This window comes from Sinohyriopsis cumingii, chromosome 5 (assembly GCF_028554795.1).
Source record: "Sinohyriopsis cumingii isolate HCF-2022 chromosome 5, ASM2855479v2, whole genome shotgun sequence".
NCBI lineage: Eukaryota > Metazoa > Mollusca > Bivalvia > Unionida > Unionidae > Sinohyriopsis > Sinohyriopsis cumingii.
Genome location: NC_142965.1, coordinates 24,002,128 through 24,025,272, shown reverse-complemented (window position 1 = coordinate 24,025,272; position 23,145 = coordinate 24,002,128). Strand labels below are relative to the sequence as shown.

General features: G+C 37.0%; 1 protein-coding gene across 2 annotated transcripts in view; it reads right to left on the bottom strand.

The window, feature by feature from the left end:
• Positions 1-22,850, bottom strand: part of LOC149798792 (hippocalcin-like protein 1) — a 37,734-nt gene extending 14,884 nt beyond the window's left edge. The window contains exons 1-2 of one of the 2 annotated variants that reach the window (XM_089957678.1): positions 22,624-22,850; positions 21,455-21,889 (exon numbers count right to left, since the gene is read on the bottom strand). In XM_089957678.1, the coding sequence (XP_089813804.1) occupies positions 21,455-21,850 (396 nt within the window). In that variant the 5' untranslated portion in view covers positions 21,851-21,889; positions 22,624-22,850. Of the gene's footprint in view, positions 1-21,454; positions 21,890-22,465; positions 22,595-22,623 lie in introns of those variants that run through there. The other variant, XM_089957679.1, reaches the window with a different exon arrangement.
• Between the last annotated feature and the right edge of the window lie 295 nt (positions 22,851-23,145).

The following is a 23,145-nucleotide window of genomic DNA, read 5'->3' as shown; positions in this document are numbered from 1 at the left end:
TGCGGTTACTGGAGATGTTTTAGCTGCCATTAGGGGACCTAAAAAGGAACCAGGTGAGAAACAAGAAAGTCTTATTCAGGTATTAAAAGAAACTGCCGAAAAAATAGCTGCCGTACAACCTTGACTCGGTGAAATACCTGAAGGTAGACAAATTGAAGTTACTGATGTGAAACCTGCGTTTAAACCAACAAAAGAAAATATTGGATTGATTGCAAGATTTAGGGAGGATTTTATCAAAGATATCACAAGTACTGAAATAGAAAAGTTGCCTGAAAAAATATTTCCTAGTATAATTGATAAATCTAGTATCTTAAAACCTGGTTTTGAAAAAGTAAACGACATCAATCTTAGAAAATGGATATATCGCATAAATAGAAACGAAAAATACGCCAGTGGTGATAAGTACAAAGATTTTGATCGAGAGGTAAAGAGGCTTAGACAAATGGATATAAAACAACAAAAATTTTCCGAGACAACAAAAGACGATAAACCTAACACTGGTACTACTGGCAGTGGTTTGGGGAGTGATTTTATTCCCTGCCCTGATAGTATCTTCAATGACGTTTCGCGGTTAGAAGTCCTCATAGGAGGAAAACGAGCCGGAAATAACTCACCAGAATAATTAATGAAGCAGCTGATATCTGTCGGCGATTATTTCAAGGTGGTGTCATGGATGTTAGTATTTACCGAGAACTCATTGATGAACTCGTTGATGATTACAGCGATTAAACAATAGTAAATAACAGAATGGTCATATATAATAGACAATCACCTGTGCAGATCAGAGCAGTAAATTCACGATTACCAATCTATAAAGCAGCTTACGGAGACGGACTTGGTGATGTGACTCAAAGATTATTTGCAGGGTTAGCACCAAAATTTGGTTCTCTTGCAAAACAATTATCTATGAAAGCCATTAACGTGGTTGCTTAAAAAGCTTCTGGTACAATTGTTAGCGCTGCTGGTAAGGCGCTCTCGGCAATCAAAGAAAGACTAGCGCGATTAATAAGACGAAAACCACCGGTGAAATTACCGAGTACCGAAATTATGCCCGCGGTTGTTAGTAAGGTGATAAATGAAGCTGCAAATCAGAGACTAGCAGCGTTAATAAACCAGGAATCTGACGCACAAAAAAAAAATATAACAGCGAATTTGATAGCAGGAAGTGGACTTCGTGTTCGACGAAGATAATCACCATTTGGAAAAATACGCAATAGTATAAAATGTTCAAACGCATATCCGACCCAGCATTTAACATAGATGAACCGGTCGAGCAAGATAACTCAGTTCGTGATTATCAATTTTATTCATATGATGCAAAAACCCCAAATCAGCGGGGACGTATCGAACTTCAAGTTCATGATACAAGTAGATATTTTCTATCCCATGAGGCTTTTATTGAAAAAGAAGGTAAACTTATAAAGGCGGATGGTACTAACTTCGATGCTAATGACCGAGTTGGTTTTGTCAACAACGGGATCATGGCATTATTTAGTAGCGCCACATATATGATTGATGGAAAAAATATCGAATCGATTCAAAGTGATGTTGATGTTGCTACAACAATAATTGGTCTAGCAAGATATTCTGACGACTTTACAAAATCGGCTGGTCCATCAATGATGTTTGCTAAAGATATTACCAACTACGCCGACCATATTCATTATATTAAGCTGCAACACCACGAGGTACTGCATCTGACCCACAGCTAGTTGCTGATGGTCCTGAGTATGAAGCTAGATCAGCTGATGCATTTGATCTTATGAAAAGCATTTCCGGGACTTACAATTTAGGATCTGCAACACGCCGAGCAATGTTGTCAGGACTCAACAGGAACTTTTCGTGTGCGATTCCACTAACTCATATCTTCGGATTTTGCAGAGATTTTAGAAGGGTCATCTTTGGAGCTAGATACACAATTGTGCTTAACAGAAAAGAAAGTGATAATGATGCGATCTGGAGAGGAGATGGTGTTGATGATGCTGGCTGAGTAGATATAACAAAACTTTCACTGTGGATGCCGGTATTAACTCCGTCGATCACGGAAGAACCGCGATTACTCTCTTTTATGAATCAAGGTGGCAAATCATTGCTATCGTGGTTAACAGTGACTTCAGACTCCATCCAAAGTTCCATCAGAGGTTTATTTACTTGGAATATAGCATCACAGCAAGGTGTTTCTGCGCCACGACATATTTTTATTGTGCTTCAAGATAAAACCCGATTTAATAACCAGACACAATCCGATATGATATTTGACAAACTTGGCGTTACTGATGTTTCGTTAAGAATAAACAGACAACAAGAACTATCCGAAGATATGTCATTAAATTTTGACAATAATCATGTGGCGCGCGCATATCATCGCTGGTTGACGTTTTTGGCGCGTAACACGAATATAGATACTGGGACGCAAATATCACAGCTTGATTTTACAAATCTGTATCCGATTTAATACTTTCCGCTGGAGCATCTTGATTTATCCAAGCAATCTGTCGTTGATATACACTTCCGAGCTCATATTAATAACCAGCCAGCTGCTGGTCTCGACCCTGGTTACAGAGCAATCGCGGTCATACTCAGTAACAAGGCAATGTTACTTGAAGGTATTAGTGGCCGAATGAGACTCGTTGATGCACCAGTGGAAAATATGTAGACAATTAGATCAATCGCGTTTATTATAAAATGTCATACAGTCACGTTAATGTCACTTTGACTTCTGGTCAGATAAAGAAATTACAATCAAAGAACGCGAGTGTATGTGGGGCAACGACAACATTAAAACAAAATCAAATCGCTAGCGGTGGTCCAAATAAGTTATCGCTGACTATAACCCAACTAAAACATTTCAATAAAGCAAAGCAAGCAAAAACAGGAGTTCAACTTGATTTCGCTCCAAAAGCTATCAAGGATATGGTTAAAACCGGTGGTATATTTCCACTTCTCGCAGCAATACCAGCGCTGATAGCTGCTGCTGCCCCAGCTGTCGCAAAAGCATCCGCATTAGGAGCTGTTGGAACAGCTGCTGGGATGGCATTAAAGAAAGCAACTGGAAAAAGATATTAAAAAAAAGGAGCGGGTCTAAGACTTCCAGGAACTCCACCTTCATGGTACCCAAAACGGTTTTGAAAACCGCTGATTTTCTACCGCTGTCAAATTTTGATTTGCTCGATGCTGCTAAACAATTAAATGTAAAAAAATTCAAAGGTGTTTTTATGCGAGATCAATTACCACAACAACCGAATAATCCAGAAACTGGAATTATTAATCTCGATAACAGCGATGGTCCTGGAACTCATTGGGTTGCTTACGTGATCGATCCACGTGGAATTATCTATTTCGATTCGTATGGATTAGCACCGCCAGTTGAATTCCTCAAATACGCACGTAGAGTGCAAAGCACTCCAACCCCTATTCCAGTCTGGTATTCAACGCTACCAACACAAACACTAACCGATCCACCAATATGTGGTCGTGAGGTATTAAATGTGCTTGACGCTTTATCAAAATCAACCAAACCGCCTCATAAAGTCGTGCACGAGTATACCACGGGTCGATTTAAACAATCCTTAAGAGAATAATGGTAGATATTTACGGAAGATCTCTCATCGAAGCAGAGATATAAAAAAAACGCGGTGATGTAGATTTATCAAAATATGCGACCAAAGATGAAATCGACAATCTTTTAACGTTATCCGGGATAGACTCAGATGAGGTTGTTATTTTTCAGGACCGATATGGCAAGCTAAAGACCAGCAATATCAAGTGGAATGACATAGTTCGCAGGGTTCTTGGAGCTACCCCGGATAATATTCCTGTGTTTACTGACAGCGGAAAAATCAGAGATTCAAGTGTATCGTTTACAACCATCAGAGACGAGATGAAAAAAGTTGTAGCGAATCGCTTAAAAAGTTCCGGTGACACAATGACAGGTGAACTCAGCATGAACGGAAACAAGATAACAGTGTTAAGAAATCCAACATCCCCGGAAGATGCCTCAAACAAACAATATGTTGACGAGCATTTCGCAACCCTAGAAGCGTTATTATCAAATCGTTTAAAAAATACCGGTGACACAATGACAGGTGAATTCAGCATGAACGGGAACAAAATAGTAGCTGTAACAACTCCAAAATTTGACAACGACGCCGCAAACAAATAATACTTCCACACCGTAGACAGTAAATTATCCACGCTGCGGGCCGAGTATGACGTTCACGTAAACGCGTTTTCAAGGCTTCGTAGAAACTTTCAAAAACTTAATGAAACCGCAGAAGGATTCTTCGGCACTCCGCTCACCGTTGACATAAATCTTTCTGATATCAAAACCAACATTGACACGATCAAACAAACACAGCAGGATATCGTAAGTGGGATTCCTGAGATCGTTAGCAAAACCAGTTTGATTAAAATTCCACCTGGAGTTACCCCCGGGCATTTTACCAACATAGTGTACACGGTATCATCTGGACTTGTAACATGGTCTAAACAAAATAATACTATCAAACACGCCGCAACAGTTACTGGTGTGTATACACTGTCTGTGTTCAGTGCAGCAAAATTTGAGATTTTCGCAAAATATCGCTGGCGACATTCCACTGACAGGTTTTCCGGGGTTGTGACTGTAATAATAAATAGCGGAACCGAAGAAGAGTTTATACTGGAAGCAGCCGATAAGACATTAAACGCAACATCTTATTGGTGGTGTTTGGAATTTGTTGCTGTAACACCTCAATTGGTTACTGCGTAAGATAATAAATGACCCCTTGACGAAGTCAACGACGACAGCGTCAACGACAACATTAGATGCGCAACAATATAGACACGATCAAGTGCGCGAATGGCAATCAGAGTTAAAACCCTCAAATACAACCTAAAAGTAAAAAAAATATGAACGACGAGCAATCATCCTGGATGCGTTAGTATACTCAGTATCCGCGTTAGCTGCGTCCACCGGAGTAGTATTATCAGCACTAACACCAGTAACAATCGTCTCTTCATCAACTGCCATCGCAGGGGTTTTTAATATAATCGCGAAAAAAATATCCTCGTGCACGAGCACAAAATTGCACGATTATATCATACAACTAAACACAGCCAGAGTCGCATACTCAAAATTATCGTCGTTGATATCATCAAGCATCGACGATACAACAATATCAGATTCCGAATTCACGTTAATGGTTAAGATATACGAAGACTGCATCCGCCATTTAAAAACAACAAAGATAGATAATGACGGAATTACTTCAGCAGATAGTCGAAAATACAAGTCCCAAGAGAATTTCAATGATAACTGTAAGTTCGACTAACCCTGAATTTAGTATTAATTTTCCAACTGCAATTCCCGTGAAAGAAATCGCACTAGCACAATTACGAGTATACCACAGTTGGCCCAATATCAGATCAAAATCGTTTGGTGGATTACCAGCAAATAATTCGTTCGTGTTTGCGCATAAAAACCGACCAGATGGTACACCCGACTGGAACGTCATTGGGATACCAACCGGGTCTTATCAAATCGAAGAAATCAATGAGGAATTACAACGGCGAAAAAACAATATCACAGGAAAAGAATCCAAGATAGCAATAACTGTTCAAGAACCAACCCTGTCTTCTGCGATCGAAATAAGCATTCCAGACTACTCCGTAGATATATATCAGAGTTCGATCAGAACAGTGTCAGGATGGCCTGAAATTCCACCTGAAGCACCACCGATGCAACCAGAACCGAAAAAGTCTGATTATATCACGGACAATAAGTCATATCACAAAATTGAACCATCGTACAGAAATAATTTACTTAAAATAAGAAGTGAGATGTTGGGCAATGAATTTTTATCAGATAAGGGGGATATGAGGTGGTTTGTTTATGAACAAAATCTCAGCGGAGTGAAAGTGGGTATAATTATTGAACCAGATTATGTCACTGAATATCTTAAAATTATCAATCAGGAACATAAAACACAACTACAACGACTACGGCAGAATTTTCAAGAACATATTCTTGATTTATCGTTAAAAGCCTCAGTTATTAAACAAATAGAAATATTAAATCAAATTGCATATGATATGGAATTGTTTAACCTACGACTTATTCAAGGAGTGTTAGCTGCCAAAGATGGTTCTGCCAGAGTAGATTTTGCAAATAGGTATAAAATACGCGTAGATGATATTCCAACATTTAAATTTCCAGGATATATTCCACCAAACGAACTCAAAAAATCAGTCAGTGATATCATTGATGAGTTCTTTGATGACATACTCGCACAGTACAAAAAAACTCTGCCAGCACCAACTATTCTCCGGCACAATAATGACTCGGAAGGGACAGGCCGAAATGTATCCCCTGGAAATCGTAAATATAGCCCCTGTGGTCGCGATCAATCTTGTGTGTGATGTAATCGATGGCAGCTACAGCACGGACACGACAGTATCAAATCAAGCCCAGCAAGGATTTGTTCTTTATTCGTTCACCCCGAAAGAACCACCTGAATATCTGATTGTGCAAGAGCCAATTAATCAGGTTTATTTGCAGTGTTATAATCCACTGTTATCAAGAATAAATTTCAAACTAACAGACCAATCTAGCCACCTTCTTGATTTAAGGCATCAAACACAACATATTAATCTACTTGTGAGATCCTAAGGATTTTGTCTTAATATTTCTATCCTAAAAATCTCATTCAAAAAAAATCCTGACAGTCAGCGTGGATATTTTTTTACTGTCGCTCAGAATTATAAGAAATTTTTTTTTTACTGAAAAACTGTCAAATGTCTCAATTCTGAAGGGTAATATGCCTGTCAAAAATCATGAAAATCGTCCGATTTGCTAATTCGGAAGGGTAATATGCCTGACAAAATCATAAAAATCAACCGAAATTCACAAGCAAGTATTTTTTGTGCACGAGCAACAGTAAAAATATTTTATTTATATATATTTTGTGCACATCGACTGATTTGCTAATTTTGAAGGGTAATATGCCTGACAGAATCATGAAAATCGTCCGATTTGTTAATTCGGAAGGGTAATATGCCTGTCAAAATCATGAAAATCGTCCGATTTGCTAATTCTGAAGGGTAATATGCCTGACAAAATCATGCGAATTCAGTAAAAAAATATATCTGCAAAGAATTTTATTTTTTCCTGACAGACCCTGATTCCTAATTAATCAAACGAGTATTATATATGTGCCAGCACGTGAAGGTTTTTATTCACGACAAGCAAACACTTGAAAACTACATCAAAGAGGTGTTTATGCAGTCCCCGGTCAGCACAGTTGATTTAGTTATTGATGTAATCGGTAATGAAGGCTTTTTATTAACGCAGGGACAGTTAGATGAACTGCGGCAAAAACGTATTTGTGTGATCACATGTGACAGAGATCAGATTTTAAATTACGCGCATTCCTACATTAAATTTGATCGGCTTAAGGAAATATTATTTAACTCTGCAGGTCAGATTGATACAAGTGAAACAGATGGAGATCATACAAGTGAAAATAACTCATCAGATTGATTGATGTAGGTCAGATTGATGTGGGTCAGATTGATGTGGGTAAAAGAAAATTGATGTAGGTCAGATTGATGTGGGTAAAAATATTTTTTTTTACTGTCAGTGCGAGACTGACATTCTACTTTCAATTTCATTTCCACGTACCTGACTTCATTTCCAAGAAATCAAGGGGATGTAACTCTCGATCTTTTTTCTCAACTGTCTTGCACGAGTATTAATTACCTTCCTGGCTTCGTATTCTTCAGATAATGCTGATCTAATATTTTCGATTGTACGGCAGAGAGGGACAAATTCATCTAGTTGCTGTTCTTCTATTGTAGCTAGTGATTTATATAACTCTGTCTGGATTTTCTTTATAAATTTATACTGAGCAGGCAAAATATACCGACCTTCCAATTTAGCCTCATATAATGCTTCAAAATCAGACATGTTTTCTTTAGGATTTAATTCATCAGATATATTAATTCCGTTTTCTTCTAATTTTTTGATAGCAACAATTACATCATTGATATTTTCGTAATTCATTATTTATATAATTATATTTTTAAAAGAAAAAAATAAACAATAACCTTGATGAGTCTTGCACTGGCCTATGTGTTTCATGACTTTATCTCGGAGACTTTTGTCTTACAGATCGTTTCTTGTCGATTCTCAGCATCCTTCGTGATCGTGGCCGCATTCTTTCTGAATGGGACCCATGTGACCTAGAGCTTTCTACATCCAAGATTACTGTTTATTTTGGGAAGCGCTTTCACAAACATACCTCCAGCGAATTCTCTAAGCAAAAGTGAGGCGAAATGTTAGAGTATTCAGAAGGCTGTCTGTGTACTTTTCATGTACATACCCTCCCCCCCTGGATTAAATCCCAGGGGTGAAAAAACGTCACCCCCACGATTTGACGTGGAGGAGATATGTACATGAGGGCCCTGCTGGAGCCCCCCAATTATAAAAGCCATATTTATTGGCACCGCCGACATAATGTCCGTCACGAGATTCGATCCGTTGGCAATGACAAAGTCGGGGGCGAGAGTCAGCCGCTATAGCACTGCACCACGGTCTTCATCTAATGATATAAGATTTAAAAATTATCATATAGGTAACTATTGACAGTCTGCAGCTCTGAACTGCTGAATTTCTGAACTAGATTCTAAGTTCTGAACTAGATTCTAAACTGCTGAATTTAAGTTCTGAACTAGATTTTAAATATTACTGTGAAAATAACATTTACCTGTACTGACAATTGTTGATTTTATCAAACGCGGAAGTGCTGATGCGAAAATAGACTGCGGCTCAGTGTGCACACAGTAAGACGGTTATAATTGGCTGTAAAAAAAAAAACTATACAGTTCTGCTTGCTGGATAATATATTACCTTTACAGGTAATGACCTTGACGAGTCAAGGGGATAATTGCATCATTGACTTTTACACAGCCGCTACAGAGTTATCTCCGTTATCTGTATCTACATAATGAAATGAAATCCAGCTATTAAACTTGTATGAATACGATGATTTGATCATATTTTCTGCAACAAATTGGACTAATCTCGGGTTAATACCGAAATACTTGCCAGCCGCGTACATTGATTTAAATATTTTCTCTTCACCGGTGTTTATGTTGAAAGATCTGACAACTTTCCTTGTAACGCTCTTAAATTTACCAGTACCTCCTCATGCAGAATTTTCGCTCCGTGTGATGGCTTGTAGGTTAGATAAATTATTGTTAAGTTTTTGTCCGTCAACGTGATCGATCACAAGACCGTCTTCGATCTCTCCGTAAAAAATCTCGAATACAAATCGATGATTATAATAGTTTTTATTTCCAACTCTGAAGTTTAGATAACCAGTATTACTAACAGCACCAACTGTTTTTTTCAACCTACAAATTCTAATATCACCATTACGATTCGCTTCGTAATTATTGATGATGGGATGTCGGACAAATTCCTGGTTCATTTTATATAATAATGTTATTTGTCTAATTTATATTTGTCTGAGAACTTAGTTATATAATCGCACTCACATTTCAACGCATCATTTTTATTTTTTTTGTTATAATATCTTTTAAGTTCACAGTATTTTTTCCCCCCGCAACTTGCGCATAACTGTGTTTTACCCCTGACTCCAATACCACATTGCAGACACGGTATTGATCCTAAACCCCACCCCCTTCCGAATGCTTTGTAAATGTTCTCCGCAGAATTCCGTTCTGAAGGATTTGTTACAAGGGGTTACAGATCCCATTTTAAACCACTTGAACTGATTGGTTTGAGGCATCATATCTATATATATATATATATATATATATATATATATATATATATATATATATATATATATATATATATATATATATATATATATATTATTTCTCATTTAAATGTTTGTCTTAAATATAATATGGAGGAGTTTGAGAGATTATCCAGAATCAAGCCCCGGAAAGCTTCTAGATTTGATCTTGACAGACTAACCCCTATTCGCTGAGGCAAGCCCTGACTGGTCTGTTTGATATTAACAGAGATGCCAAAAAAGAATTTCGTGATGATGGAGCATCGCACGCGTGGTCTACATTCAAAATTATACACCACGACGATGTCAAGGACACTACAATGAGTGACGCACGAGCGAAAACAATCATCGATTACCTCAATCAGAAATACCATTTCAGAATAAAGTTTATTGTGCAGGCGGATTCCGATACGTGGATTATCCGTGACAAACGTGACTCTGTCCTTGCTAATGGAAAAACCGCTCTGTTAAGTAAAGATTCCAAACCATGAATGCTGACTGGGATTGACAAACCATATTACGCTCGAGCGTATCCTGTGACCGCGGTCATTTATGGGATCTATCAGCTAAATGATAGACCCAACATTAATGATCTTGTCCCGATGATATTCTCAAGGTTGAATTGTGTAGCCGAGCGAGTAATAGAACATTTTACAAATGCGAAGCGTGGAAACGGTTTAACTGATCAGCGACGTGAAAAAATAAACAAATGGGCTGAATCGGTTAAGGATACAGGAGCGTCAATAAACGATATCACTGAGTTATCAAGTAAATTAAAATTTCCAATGGTAGTGAAAACGTTAACGGGGGAGATTTTATATGAATCAGTAAGTAAGAAAAATGGAGCGCCAATTGAAATTATTGACCATAACGCTCATGCTTGGACCTCCGCGGTAACAATATTTCCACGAAATCGTATTGTGAGATATTACTCGTCAGAGAGCTTTTGGAGTGGAATATTTGATGCTATTAGCCGAATAAGCAGAAACGACCCTGTGTCAGTGTGGTTGTTTAAAAGTTCCGAAGATGGCGAGTATGATCAGTTTGTAAGACCTAACGGCGAATTATATCGTAAAGAATCTCTCCACGAAGAAATGAAAAAACTCGCACAGAGATACTCAGAAAATACTGAGCAGTTATTAACTAATTGTTTTACAGTCCTGTCAGTTGCTGCCCATGCCGCGAGAGAGAGAAACTCATGGAGACCAACACACGCTGAGTTCCTTGAAGATTTCCAGAATAGGTGTATCGAATACGGACACGGCGGTTTGTGGAACACCAAGTATGACCACAAGGATATCATTTCCGTAGATATGACCGCGTGTTATCCTGGAAGTTTTCTTGGGATGGGCGAGTGCGCTGGATATTTGAAAAGATTTGGTCATCCTTGTCATGAGATGGTAAGAGTATCAATTAATGGTCCATTACCCGATTTTGATCTGACAGGATTTACTCGTGTAAAGTTTGAATTCACTATGAATCTTCATCCGATTTGTTATGTTTGGTTTGGCAGACACTTCTCGGAGAAACGTTGGGCGCCAATAGTGTTATTATGATATATGCTTGACAGTAAAATACTGATATCGTTGGTTGTCAGTGAAGCAAATATATCATATCGACCGCAGACTTGGGTTTGGTTACCAACACCAGAGCGTATCAGTCTCGATGAAGTCATCGAAGAATGCAAACAGGAATATCCAGACCTACCCACGGATGTCATTGTTAATGATGCTTCTAATATTCTTAAGATTAAACTCAGCAACAGCGAAAAAACAGCAAAGAATCTCGGTAGAAGAATAATCGGTAAATTTACTCAAGGTGGTGCATATGATCATAAACGACATCACTCACGATTGATTATGGATGATGTTGAATTAGATTTTATAATTAATGATGCCATGCGAGAAATATACTTTGTAATCGGGAAGATGCTTACTTGTCTGACGGAACACGGTTGGGCACAATTGTTAGTTGCATCAATGGAGAATCACCTCAGTACACACATTTAAGATCTTCGATGCTGGCATATGTTTCTATAAATTAGCAATCGATGATAAATAGATTTCCTGATACTGCAATTAGAGTTGCTACGGATTCATTTTATATCGATAAAAAATATTCAGAATTACTGGCTCGTTTCACAAAAGCAATGATGAATCATGGAGTTCATGGAGAATAAAAAAGGAAATGTTACACTGTTATTGTGAATCTGCTGATGTTGCGTTTAAAGATAGTTATTGTAAATCAGAATTATCAGAAATGTCGAATGTACCATCTGTGTATGATTCAGTATCCAGACACAAAACCGTTTATTTGAACGGGGCGGATGGTTCTGGTAAGACAACTCGAGTAATCGAATTATTTCGACAGAATTCAGATATAATCGTGCTAACACCTACACACAGACTTGCCAGGGAGATGAAACAACGAGGAGTCAATTCTAGTACTTATCACAGCTTTTTCAAATACAGCAGTGGTGTGTGGACTTCAGATCGAATGGGAGAGAAATATATTCCAAAGGTTATTATCTGGGATGAAATATGTACGGTACCGTTAGAAACATTAAAAACATTTCTCGATTGGTTATTAACAAAAAATACAGCTGTGATAATGTGCGGCGATCACGGTCAGCCACCTCCGTTTGTTGGACCATCACCACTTTTGTGGTTTAAAGATTGTGTTGATTATTACGAGGAGATAAATGATGATCATAGATCTCTCGGTGCAGAATTAAAGGAATTTAAAACATTAATCAGACTACAACCGAATAAAATTCAATGTGAAATAATACGTAAGGTGATTTCAGAAACTTCCTTGAACGACTTTTGGAAAACGTGGAGACCAAACGATTTGATAGTGGCAAGTAGAAAGATAGTCAGAGACACACTTCAACAACAGTTATTTCAATTACACAAGAACAAGTTTCCAACGTTGCCAGTGCCATTGTGTTATAGACCAGCTGATACGCGGTTACAGAATATCGACGTTGATATACCAGGACAGTCAGGGAGGAAGCAGAATTTAGCATTAAATGATATTGTCGCAGTTGATATCAATGTTGTTGAAGATGCACTGCGCGCCGATAAATCCCCGTGGACGCTAGGATACGCAGTGACGATTCATTCATCTCAAGGACTAACTATCTCTGATACAGTTGTTTGGATCGTTGATGATCGAATCGAGTGGTCAAACTTAGTTTACTTGGCTGTGTCCAGAGTCAGAAGAATATCTCAACTGCGAAGGATTGTCTTGGATGAGTCAATGGCTGATGAAATTAATAATGAAAACAACAGTGATATAATAAGAAAAAAATTAGCTGGTTACAAACAGAGTGACAAAAAAAAATAATCGAGAATTTGACCTTAATGTTGAATTTATCATGACACTAAAGCAACAGCAGAATAATCACTGTGCGAGTTGTAATTGTATAATGTTGTGGCAGTATTCGAGTAATAATCCAAGACAATTCACCGTAGATAGAAAAGATAATCGTCTTGGTCATACACGCGAAAATGTGATGCTGACCTGTCTTGATTCCAACCGGCGTAGAGGCGCTAGTTAAGTGATGTAGGGATGTAGGCGGTAATTGTGTCCTCTGGAATTACTTGTAATTGTTCACGGGTGAATCCACGTTGAGGAGCAGTCGAATCCAATCTGTAGATTGCTGGTCTACCAGTAGATCTGGTTATGTTAGATATCTTGTGTGTAGTGATGCTCCAGATAGGATCAGTCGCTCTTTTTTAACCTTTTCAAGTTCACCTGGTTCATATAAATATCTCACAGTAACATCACCCAGTATTGGTTGTGCTGAAAAATCACGTCGTTGTGGTATATGTTTTTTGGATATTGCGTTAATAGGTTTCATGTTGGTTGTTCGAGTAATTTCATTATTTAATGCAGCTATCACATTTGGAAATCTTGCGACCCATTCGCGTGATCTCTTGTCCTGAATGAATTTCTTCGCGTATTGATATCCAAATAACCGCTCAGCAAGTGTTCGATTAAATCGCTCAACAATTGCCTGATCACGGTGAATCTCAGTATGCCCTCGTCTGATGGTGACATTATATTGTTTCATCAGCGATGATACTGAACCCTGAAATTCTTTGCCAGGATCAACTTGTAACAACTGTGGCCATTGTAGAGGTCCTCGTCGGTAATTCGTTCAAAAGGATTGGCTACTTCAGATGCTGTTTTAGTCGTTAACGGTTCCGCATCTTTGTATCTACTTGCAACATCAACCACAGTTAACGCGTATTTATATGTTATTTGACGTCTTCGGATTTTAATAGTATCATGTGGCAGAAATAATATATCGGCCTGATGAACTTCATTAGGGACACTAACATTGAAATGCGCAAAGTGAATTTGTTTAGGTGGTGGTTGGTAAATTTGCCATATTGCCTGTTTGGATAACCAATTTTTAGCAGTATCGCGCGTAACTTTTGCTGTTTCAGCGAGTTTACTAATTGCTGCGCTACCCCTCCAATATCCTTTTGGGGAATAATAAATCGACTCCATTTATAATTAATTACCAGCACCTAACGCTAGTTTACTTTTTATCGCGGATTTTATTAACCAGCTAGCTAATTTTTCTTTGAGAGATTTATCAGTGATGGAATTTAACGCGTGAATTAATTTCACATCCGCAGATGCCTATCTCGTAGATTTTTACTTTTATAAGCTACATCATGAGCATGGCACGCCTTATCAATAGCGTTTATCGGATACTCACCTGGTTTTGGTTGATCTTGGTCATCAAGTCTGATATCAAGTCGGGTTCCAGGGCCGCAGTAACTATATCCTGGAAGATGTTTTCTCCTGGGTATTTAGCCCACGGAGTCCCAGGTAGTTTTCCTAATTTTGCTGCGATGTCACCCCCGTGTTGCTTTTTGATTTTTACTTGACTTTGGCTTTGGTTTTGACTTTGGTTTTGGTTTTTCACCTGACTTGCCAGTGGAAATAAATTTAAATTTCTTTGTACCGCATCGCTCACACTTGCCCGTAACCGCAGATCTATTATTTTTTGTTGTAATGGTTGTTAGATCACTTGTTGTTTTACGCGACCTGCATTTCACACAATATAAATCCATATTCTTTTTATATATTTTCTAATGGAAATCACTGACTTTTCTGCAACAAGGAAACGAGAACCAGTTAAGCATCATGCAGCGCTACCAAATTCTGTTCGTATGATTATTATAGGACCATCTGGAAGTGGTAAGACGCAGTTGTTACTTAATTTAATAATGAAGTGGATGAGGTGGGATAAATTATATTTGGTAGCTCCATCTGTAGACGATCAACGATGCTATGATGTAATAAAAGATTATAATGAAAGCGCAAAGTCGTTAAGCGGGGACGATGTTGTTGAATTTATCACTGATTTTAATGAAGCACCAAGTATTGATGATATTGATGGAAAGTTAATAAATTTTGTTGTTTACGATGATGTAATGTTGGATAAACAATCAAATCCAGCTAGGATATTTTCCAGAGGTAGACACAAAAACACAGATGTAATTTATGTAACCCAGCGGCATACACAAATTCCTAAAGTGATCAGGGATAACTGTAATATTCTTACTGTCTTTAACGGAGTTGATACTCACACGTTACGAAATATTCATCAGACCTGGTGTAGTGGTGATATGGACATAAATAAGTTTAGAAATTTCTTTAGTCGTGCTAAAATAACCCCACAAGGATTTGTAACAATAAATCTACACGATCCTAGAACACGGTATCGAATCGGGTTAGATAAAAATTTTAATTCATAGCAGCAGGGAGGGCGACGCTCTCAACGCATCACCGACAATCGCGCATTTTTTTTAAGTTACATCGAAGAAAAGAAAACTCATCAGCGATAACAGGTAAACCAATTTGTCGTTGACGGAGTTGTATCGCATTTTTTTTAAACGATTTTTGCGATCCCCCAGGAAGTCGTATTTTGCGAAAATACAGGTGAACCAATTAGAGCTTGTTCGCCCTCCCTGCTGCTATGTCACATGGTGCTACGCGAAGCAAACAGGCCCATGGAAGAGTCTGGAAAATACCCTCATGGATGGTTTATCTATATATACATAAGATAACAATGTCTTTGCCCTGTATTTCCATTTACCGATACTAACACAAGTATAGATCATACTGTACTATACACCCCGTTAGGGGAAAAAGTTTGTTTTCTCTTAAAAAATGTTTTGGAAATTTGGAAATAAATAATTAAAAGACAGCCTGCTCGAGAAGGAGAAGTACAAAAAATAAAAAAAGTATAGACCCCACCTCGAGCACAGCGAGTCTTATGGAAAAATGCGAGAGCGACATATATAGGTACACACATATAAACCACTAAGGTTTAAACTTATTCCATATCTAGATAACGCTAACTCGCCAAAATTCAAAATTACAAAATCTCCCAGTGATGAAATTGGGAGAAGATAAGACAACTGGGTTGAAATTCGACAAAAATTGCTGTCCCAACATAAAAACAAATACAGCAAACACAACATATAGCACAAACATATAACATACACGGGACGTAGGTGACCCAAGCAAGGTCATCTTTAAAAAACTAGGGAAGGAATTCCGAGAAAATGACAGAAATACTAGGGGAAGAAAAAAAAAATAGAAATACCCCATTCGAAATTTCTAATGACTCAAAATTATTTTTAAAAAAAACACACAAAACGCACCTTTGGGGGATACACAAACACATAAACTATTTCTATATTTAGTTAAGTGGGGGGAGGGCATCTGTCTGGTGCCCCCCTCCCCCAAAAAAAGACAAAGCCCTGTAAAAAAATTATATTATTTTGATGCTAGAAAGAAAGAAAGAAAGAAAGAGCAAAAGGAGCTCAGCGAAATAATGCCGGGGACCCGATGAAGCCCAAACACACTGGATTGCTGCGTCAGGAACCCGGCCTCCAGGGTCAAAGGAATGCCGAAATTAATATCAAGAGCACAGCAATGAAGATTTAGCAAATATGTGAAATGTAGGCATGCAAAGACCGTATGTGCACGATTATAACTCGAGTACAACCGCAAACTGCACAGAACATAATTTGCCGATGCATCATGTGCCGGCAGAATTGGCAATGTGTATTTTATTAGTAGTAATCAGCAGAACAAAAAATACAGACCCTGATCTGCAGGTGAAATATCCTACAGCAGGCCAGGATCTTTGTTGTTCGCAGCTTGACTCGCCTTATAAATGGATACAGACGGTAAACTAACAGTACCTGTACTTTGCAAAGAGGTAAACTGTATATATAAAAAAATGAATGCACCAAACGTTAAAGCGTATCATACAATCGATACTGTATCTGACAATCATTGTATTTGCATCGCTCAACCATATAACCTAAAAAATAAAAAAACACAGATGTTACGATGAATATCTATGTTAAAATTAATGTGTGTGGTGTGATTTGTAAATTGGGATTTTAACGTAACTTAAACATTTTTTCAGTCATATCGCTACGATCTCCGCAGTGTGGCAGTTTATAGTGATGTCTATCGCTGCGTCATCATGCCACAAAGACTTGGCATGCTGTCCTACCCAGTCATATTATTCTGACACCATGCCGACTAGTTCTAACACTAACATCATAATTATGTGCGCCAAGCGAGGAGCTGTATGAAGCTTTGTAATAAGCCTTTGATATGACTCGGCCGGAGTTGGAACCCGCGACCTCCCGCATCAGAGACTTACACTCTAACCACTTACGCCACGGGATCAGTTGAAGATGTAAATTCCACGTAAATTTGTCAACGCCATTATATAAATGCCAATTAAGGATTGTATAATTTTAGGAGAGCATTTACAGATTGCACGATTTAAAATACTTTATCACCAGAGTATCTTAATATTTTTAAGTTTGTAAGGTACATGAGAGAAACCAGTGGAATGACAACAGTGATTTTTTTTTAATACATTTCAAAAGTTTGGACAGATTACTTTATGAAATACTTTGCTCTTTCCGATAGTCTTAATGATACAGTTTAAAATATTATGACACCCAAGCACCAAATGTTTAAGCTTTTAAGAAAATTATACCTCTGTAGGTATTTTAAAGAGCAATCCTGATGTTATGACATTTAGTAGCCGTTGTATATATAAAAAAAAAGATAACACTGATATCATGTATAATTTGTATCAACAACTCATATTTGTTTTCTTTCATGAACTGGATGTTTATTTTTGCAGATATTTGACTAATTACGCTGTTTTTAATTGCAGGTTCATAACGTAAGCTAGCTTCTAGCTAACTGTGTCAGCTTGGATAAATAAAAGGAATTATTATTATTATTATTATTGTTGTTATCATTATTATTATTGAAAGAACTACTAGCCCATTCTTGTGTACCATCAATGTGCTTTAGTCAAGACTCTATTGCACTGACTCACGCCTAGCTCGCTATTTGATTGGTCAGTAGTTGTTTGAAATTCCTGTTATGCTATTGTTGATTTACATGCACTAAGGAAAACACATATTAACTTTATGTTTTTCATTCAAAACCTTACAAGGATTTGTTGGTGTGTAGTTTGTCTAGGTGAGTTTTAAAGAAGCAACAATACTGATAACAGAGGAGTAATAGCAAACAAAAAATTCTAATGAGAAGTCCTTTTCTAAAATGAGACATGGATGCCACACATACGGAAGGTTTGCAATGATATATATATATCTGAAAGCTCCATACATGTAGTAATGATAACGTTATACTGCCTCAAATAAATAATTTACTTATTCTTTATGAAACATTAAATATATACTGGTCAATTGCGTCATTTTCACGCTTGATTGCAGAAGAATGGGGTTGATTGAAGTATTTTCATAGTCGATGGTGATAGATTGTATTGCTTTATGGTAAACGTACTGGTCGATTGTGGTATTTTCACGCTTGATTGTAGTAGAACTGGTATTTTCAATATTTCCAAACTCTGTTGTGGTAGATTTTAGTGGCTTGTGGCAGATTATGGGGATTGTGGCAGATTGTGGTAAATCATGCTGCCACATCGATACTAAGATAATCTGTATTCTCCTTTTGAAAAAAACTCAGGGAGAGGGTAATTAAATTTCGTCTTGTTAGTTTTCTTCACATAGTCTTGCCTTGATGCCGGAAGCTTTTAGTTTTATTTTGATTGTTTGGTTGTGTCAAACTCAAACCAGTTACTGATGAAAAACACGTTTACAGTTTATCAGTCCATCAAATGCTCGATGACCATGGGATGGTACTGATCTCATAAAAACTGCATCAACTTACTCACTCGTCCTTGTGTAGAACAGAGAACCCGTCTCTCAGTAGAGTCGCACTAAATATATAGCTGACTTAATTTATGTTACGTCCCATTCTAAAATAAAATAGAACTTGTCTTAGCGAGACACCTTCTCATACAGGACATCCCTTTAGTCAGTTTCATTATACTGCTTCTTTATAAAGAATGCATGTCCTTAAAGAAGAAGATATGTAGTCCCCTTAGTGTCATAAAAGAAAAGTTTAACACTGAAGTAGAGTAGTGATTACAGTTGTCGTACTGCCTAATGTAGATCCACTGGATGTTTCATTTATACCAATTAGCTCAAAGCGCTCCATCGCTAAATTTCCATTAATTTAACAATCTTTCTCGCTCTTTTATTGCTTGTCTTGGATAAAATCAAAATAAGTTTCCACCATCAAATAACTGTTTGAAAAGACAAACAATATATATATATATATATATATATATATATATATATATATATATATATATATATATATATATATATATATATATATATATATATTTTTTGCTAAAACTTCCTATCGAACCAGCTGATTATATTTCCTTCAAAAATAGGTCAGAAATAGGCCAGTTAAAAAGAATCAGAATTCAACATGTATATCATGTAAGCAAAATCAATTACTAACGACGTCTACAACGAGAACACAGCAAAATAAAAAGTAAGAGATCCTGATCACGTGATTGGAAAATGGAAAGGTCCTGCAGATTTAAATTGTAATATAAAATAGAAGTATCCAAAATACATTCCACTAGTTAATTTATATGGACATGATTCTCGACTGCCTATCAAAGACGTAGTAAAAACCGATCTAGATCATGAAATATCAGTAATATTAAATAATGATGACAAATATACTTTGCTTACTAATTATTTTATAGTCTAGGGAATTAGAAAAATCAAAACGATGATTTTGTAAAAGAACAATAAGATTTCTTTATTGTTATAATCTAATTGATCTGTCACTAAACCAACTTGTTTCAAGCGATGTTAAATTTACCGAAACAATTAAAAAACTGAGAATATGGAAACCACTTTTTATATAACGTAAGTATATCTACAAATACATCGATTGCTCTGAAGTATGTAACGAAATTGAGGTACCACCAGTCGAAACCTTTTATTTAGAACTCACTAGCTCAGGAATTAGTGACGAGGAATTCCACTGAGTAAAAGATGCTATGAAATATTTAAGCGTGCATTATGTTGGTGACCTTCACGACTACAAAGTAAGGAAAAATAATTTAATGTTGTATGATATTTTTCATTTATACCAGTTAGCTTGAAGCGCTTCATCGCTAAATTTTCATTCATTTAACAATCTTTCTCACTCTTTTATTGTTTGTCTTGGATAAAATCAAAATAACTTTCCACCATCAAATAGCTACTTGAAAAGATTTAAAAATACCTGTCAAAACATCCCCTCAAACCAGCTGATTATTTTGCCTTCACAAATGGGTCAGTTTACATCTTATAATGCCAAAACAACTTCTTGTTTTATGTTAATTACAATTCTAATACTATGTACATCTTTGACCTTTCTATCATCTCCATCACTTTTCGTATATTGTTTTGGTTTGCCTTATCGTCAGCTTGTTTACAAAAATATCAGTATTTATGTGGTTGTGAGGTGTTTGTTTTTGTTGACATATATTATCCAATCTTTTGTTCCCTCAAAATAATTATTTTCAATAATAACTACTTGGATTTAAGATCATGCGCCCAATTATAAGCTGTCTCATGTTTTGAGAATGGAAGCAACTTACTTCGAACACTAATCCAAAACATATGCATTATTGACTGATTAATTCTCACATAGGACGCTAAATTATTGACCAATTCACTTTTACAGAGGGACGTTTGTTTGTTTTTCATAACTGCATTGTGACTTTGGCACGTGCCGCATGCGTGAATTCCAATTGAATAGAGTACCTAAAGTTTAACTTGATGGTTGTTTTTAAATTTGCGACCTTTGGTCCGAACTGTTGTTCATATAAGAGATGCTAATCAAGTGTAGAATGACAAAAAGGGACAAACGAACACACAAATACATTCGACATAATGGAACTACTACAAGTAAAATCATGTACCATCATTATGAACATCCAGAAAAAAGATTCCAAGTTCTGAATATCAATAAGCAGTGACTCGTCGATTTGAAAATGTTTGACCTTGAAAAGAATGACTGCGGCTAAATTTGTATATCTCGTTTACAATTTACGTCATATAAGAATGCTAAACACCTAAAATAGTCAAAACACCTAGATGTGATTCATCCTGAGACAAGGTTTAATAAATAAAATGCTACATTTAATCCTTGGTAAAGTCTTCTGATTTCACTGATTACGAAATGAAAATGAAACAATTTACCTTGATGATTTGCTGCATCTCGTCCTTTGTAATAAACCCATCTCCGTTTATATCATACATATTAAACGCCCACCTCAACTTGGTGTGGAAGTTGGTGCTTCCCGACATGCACAGACCAACGATGAATTCCTTGAAATCGACCGTGCCGTTTCTGTTCTTATCGAATGACCGAAACACGTGCTCAGCGAATTCCGTAGCATCTCCTTGAAACAGAGAAGCATAGACCTGTTTGAATTGTTTCGTAGTAAGTTCCTTCTGGCCAGGTTCTAGGCGTGACTTGAAGTCATCGTACCATTCCTGTATCTCATCTATGGTGAAATCAACTTCTATGTGCGCTCTGAGTTCTTCAATTGTCTGTGGTTTCGTGTACTCGATCTTTCCTGATTTGGCCCCCATTTCGCCTCACTTATAACTCACAATTTGAAGAAAGTAATCCTGGAAGATATAAATCCAATACATTGTACCTCAGTAAATGAAACTCTCTTTCTCTCTCTCCCTCTCTCTCTTCACCCCACATATCCAAACACCATCATCCACCAGGAAGCCTACTATTGAAATACAGTTGTAAATATTCCTGTTTGCCTTCTTACCACCCTTCTGCACGCCAGTCTACTTGTCCACCTAACTACCTACCTTTTTACTTGCATATCTATGTGTCTATCTATATATTTTTGTTATCACTAATTAGATACAAATAGAAATTGGCAGTAGGAATCTTTTAAACTTTTTCATTACAATATTAAAACAAAAAGGTACACTTTTTGCAATTCCACCCAGGCAAGAGAGGCAATAAATCCACTGTTATGGCATGAATATGTCCTTACCTGCATGATGCAAACAGTTTTCCTCTTTCTTTAGATTCCACCATACAAAACGCAATGGTAGGAAAATATAGGGGTTTTTTTCGTAAAGAAAAAAGTGCCAAAATACTAGTTCATATTAGAGCCAAGCAGCTTGGTGTAAAAGACTAACATATTCTTAACTACCAGTTTGTGAAGCGTGTAATTTTACCTGTACATGCATCGTTTTCTTCGCTTAAATATACACTATCGTTCGAGGGTGATTGAAACAATACAGCATTAAGTTTATCAACACCGTCTCCTTCGAAGAAACGTTCAAGTATTTCATAAAGAATAGACGACGCAAGAACGAGTTGGCAGTGTACTCACCAGTCAGACGTGGACAGATAAGATCAGAACACAGAAATATCCTTGAATCACCGCTTCTGATTGTATTCGAGAGAAAGATAGCACTGACTATTTATACGTCAGAATGAAATCTATATATTATCATGTCTTGACGCCTACACCTTATATCTTCTATAGTTTGGGTTTGGAAATTTTCTCAAGATTCCGGATGTTAGCTTCCAATAGATTGCTTGCCTCGTAATGGATAATAAGAGAACCGCCTGACCAGGGTGTAGTAGTGAAAAACAACGTCAGGTGTAAATTGATATTATAATTGAAACAAGGTGCTCTGCTAATAGTGTGCAACTAGATTTTCCTGTCCGACTAATGATAGTATCTCTGTGCTACACTCACACAAATCAAGTAGATAATAATATAATTTCTGGTAAGATGCGTACAGTTGTGCTAGACTTACACAGACAAGTAGATATCATTGAATTCTTAATAAAATAGTTCACGTTTAGATCTTCATTATTTCCTAACAAAGAATCCCACCGGTCACGT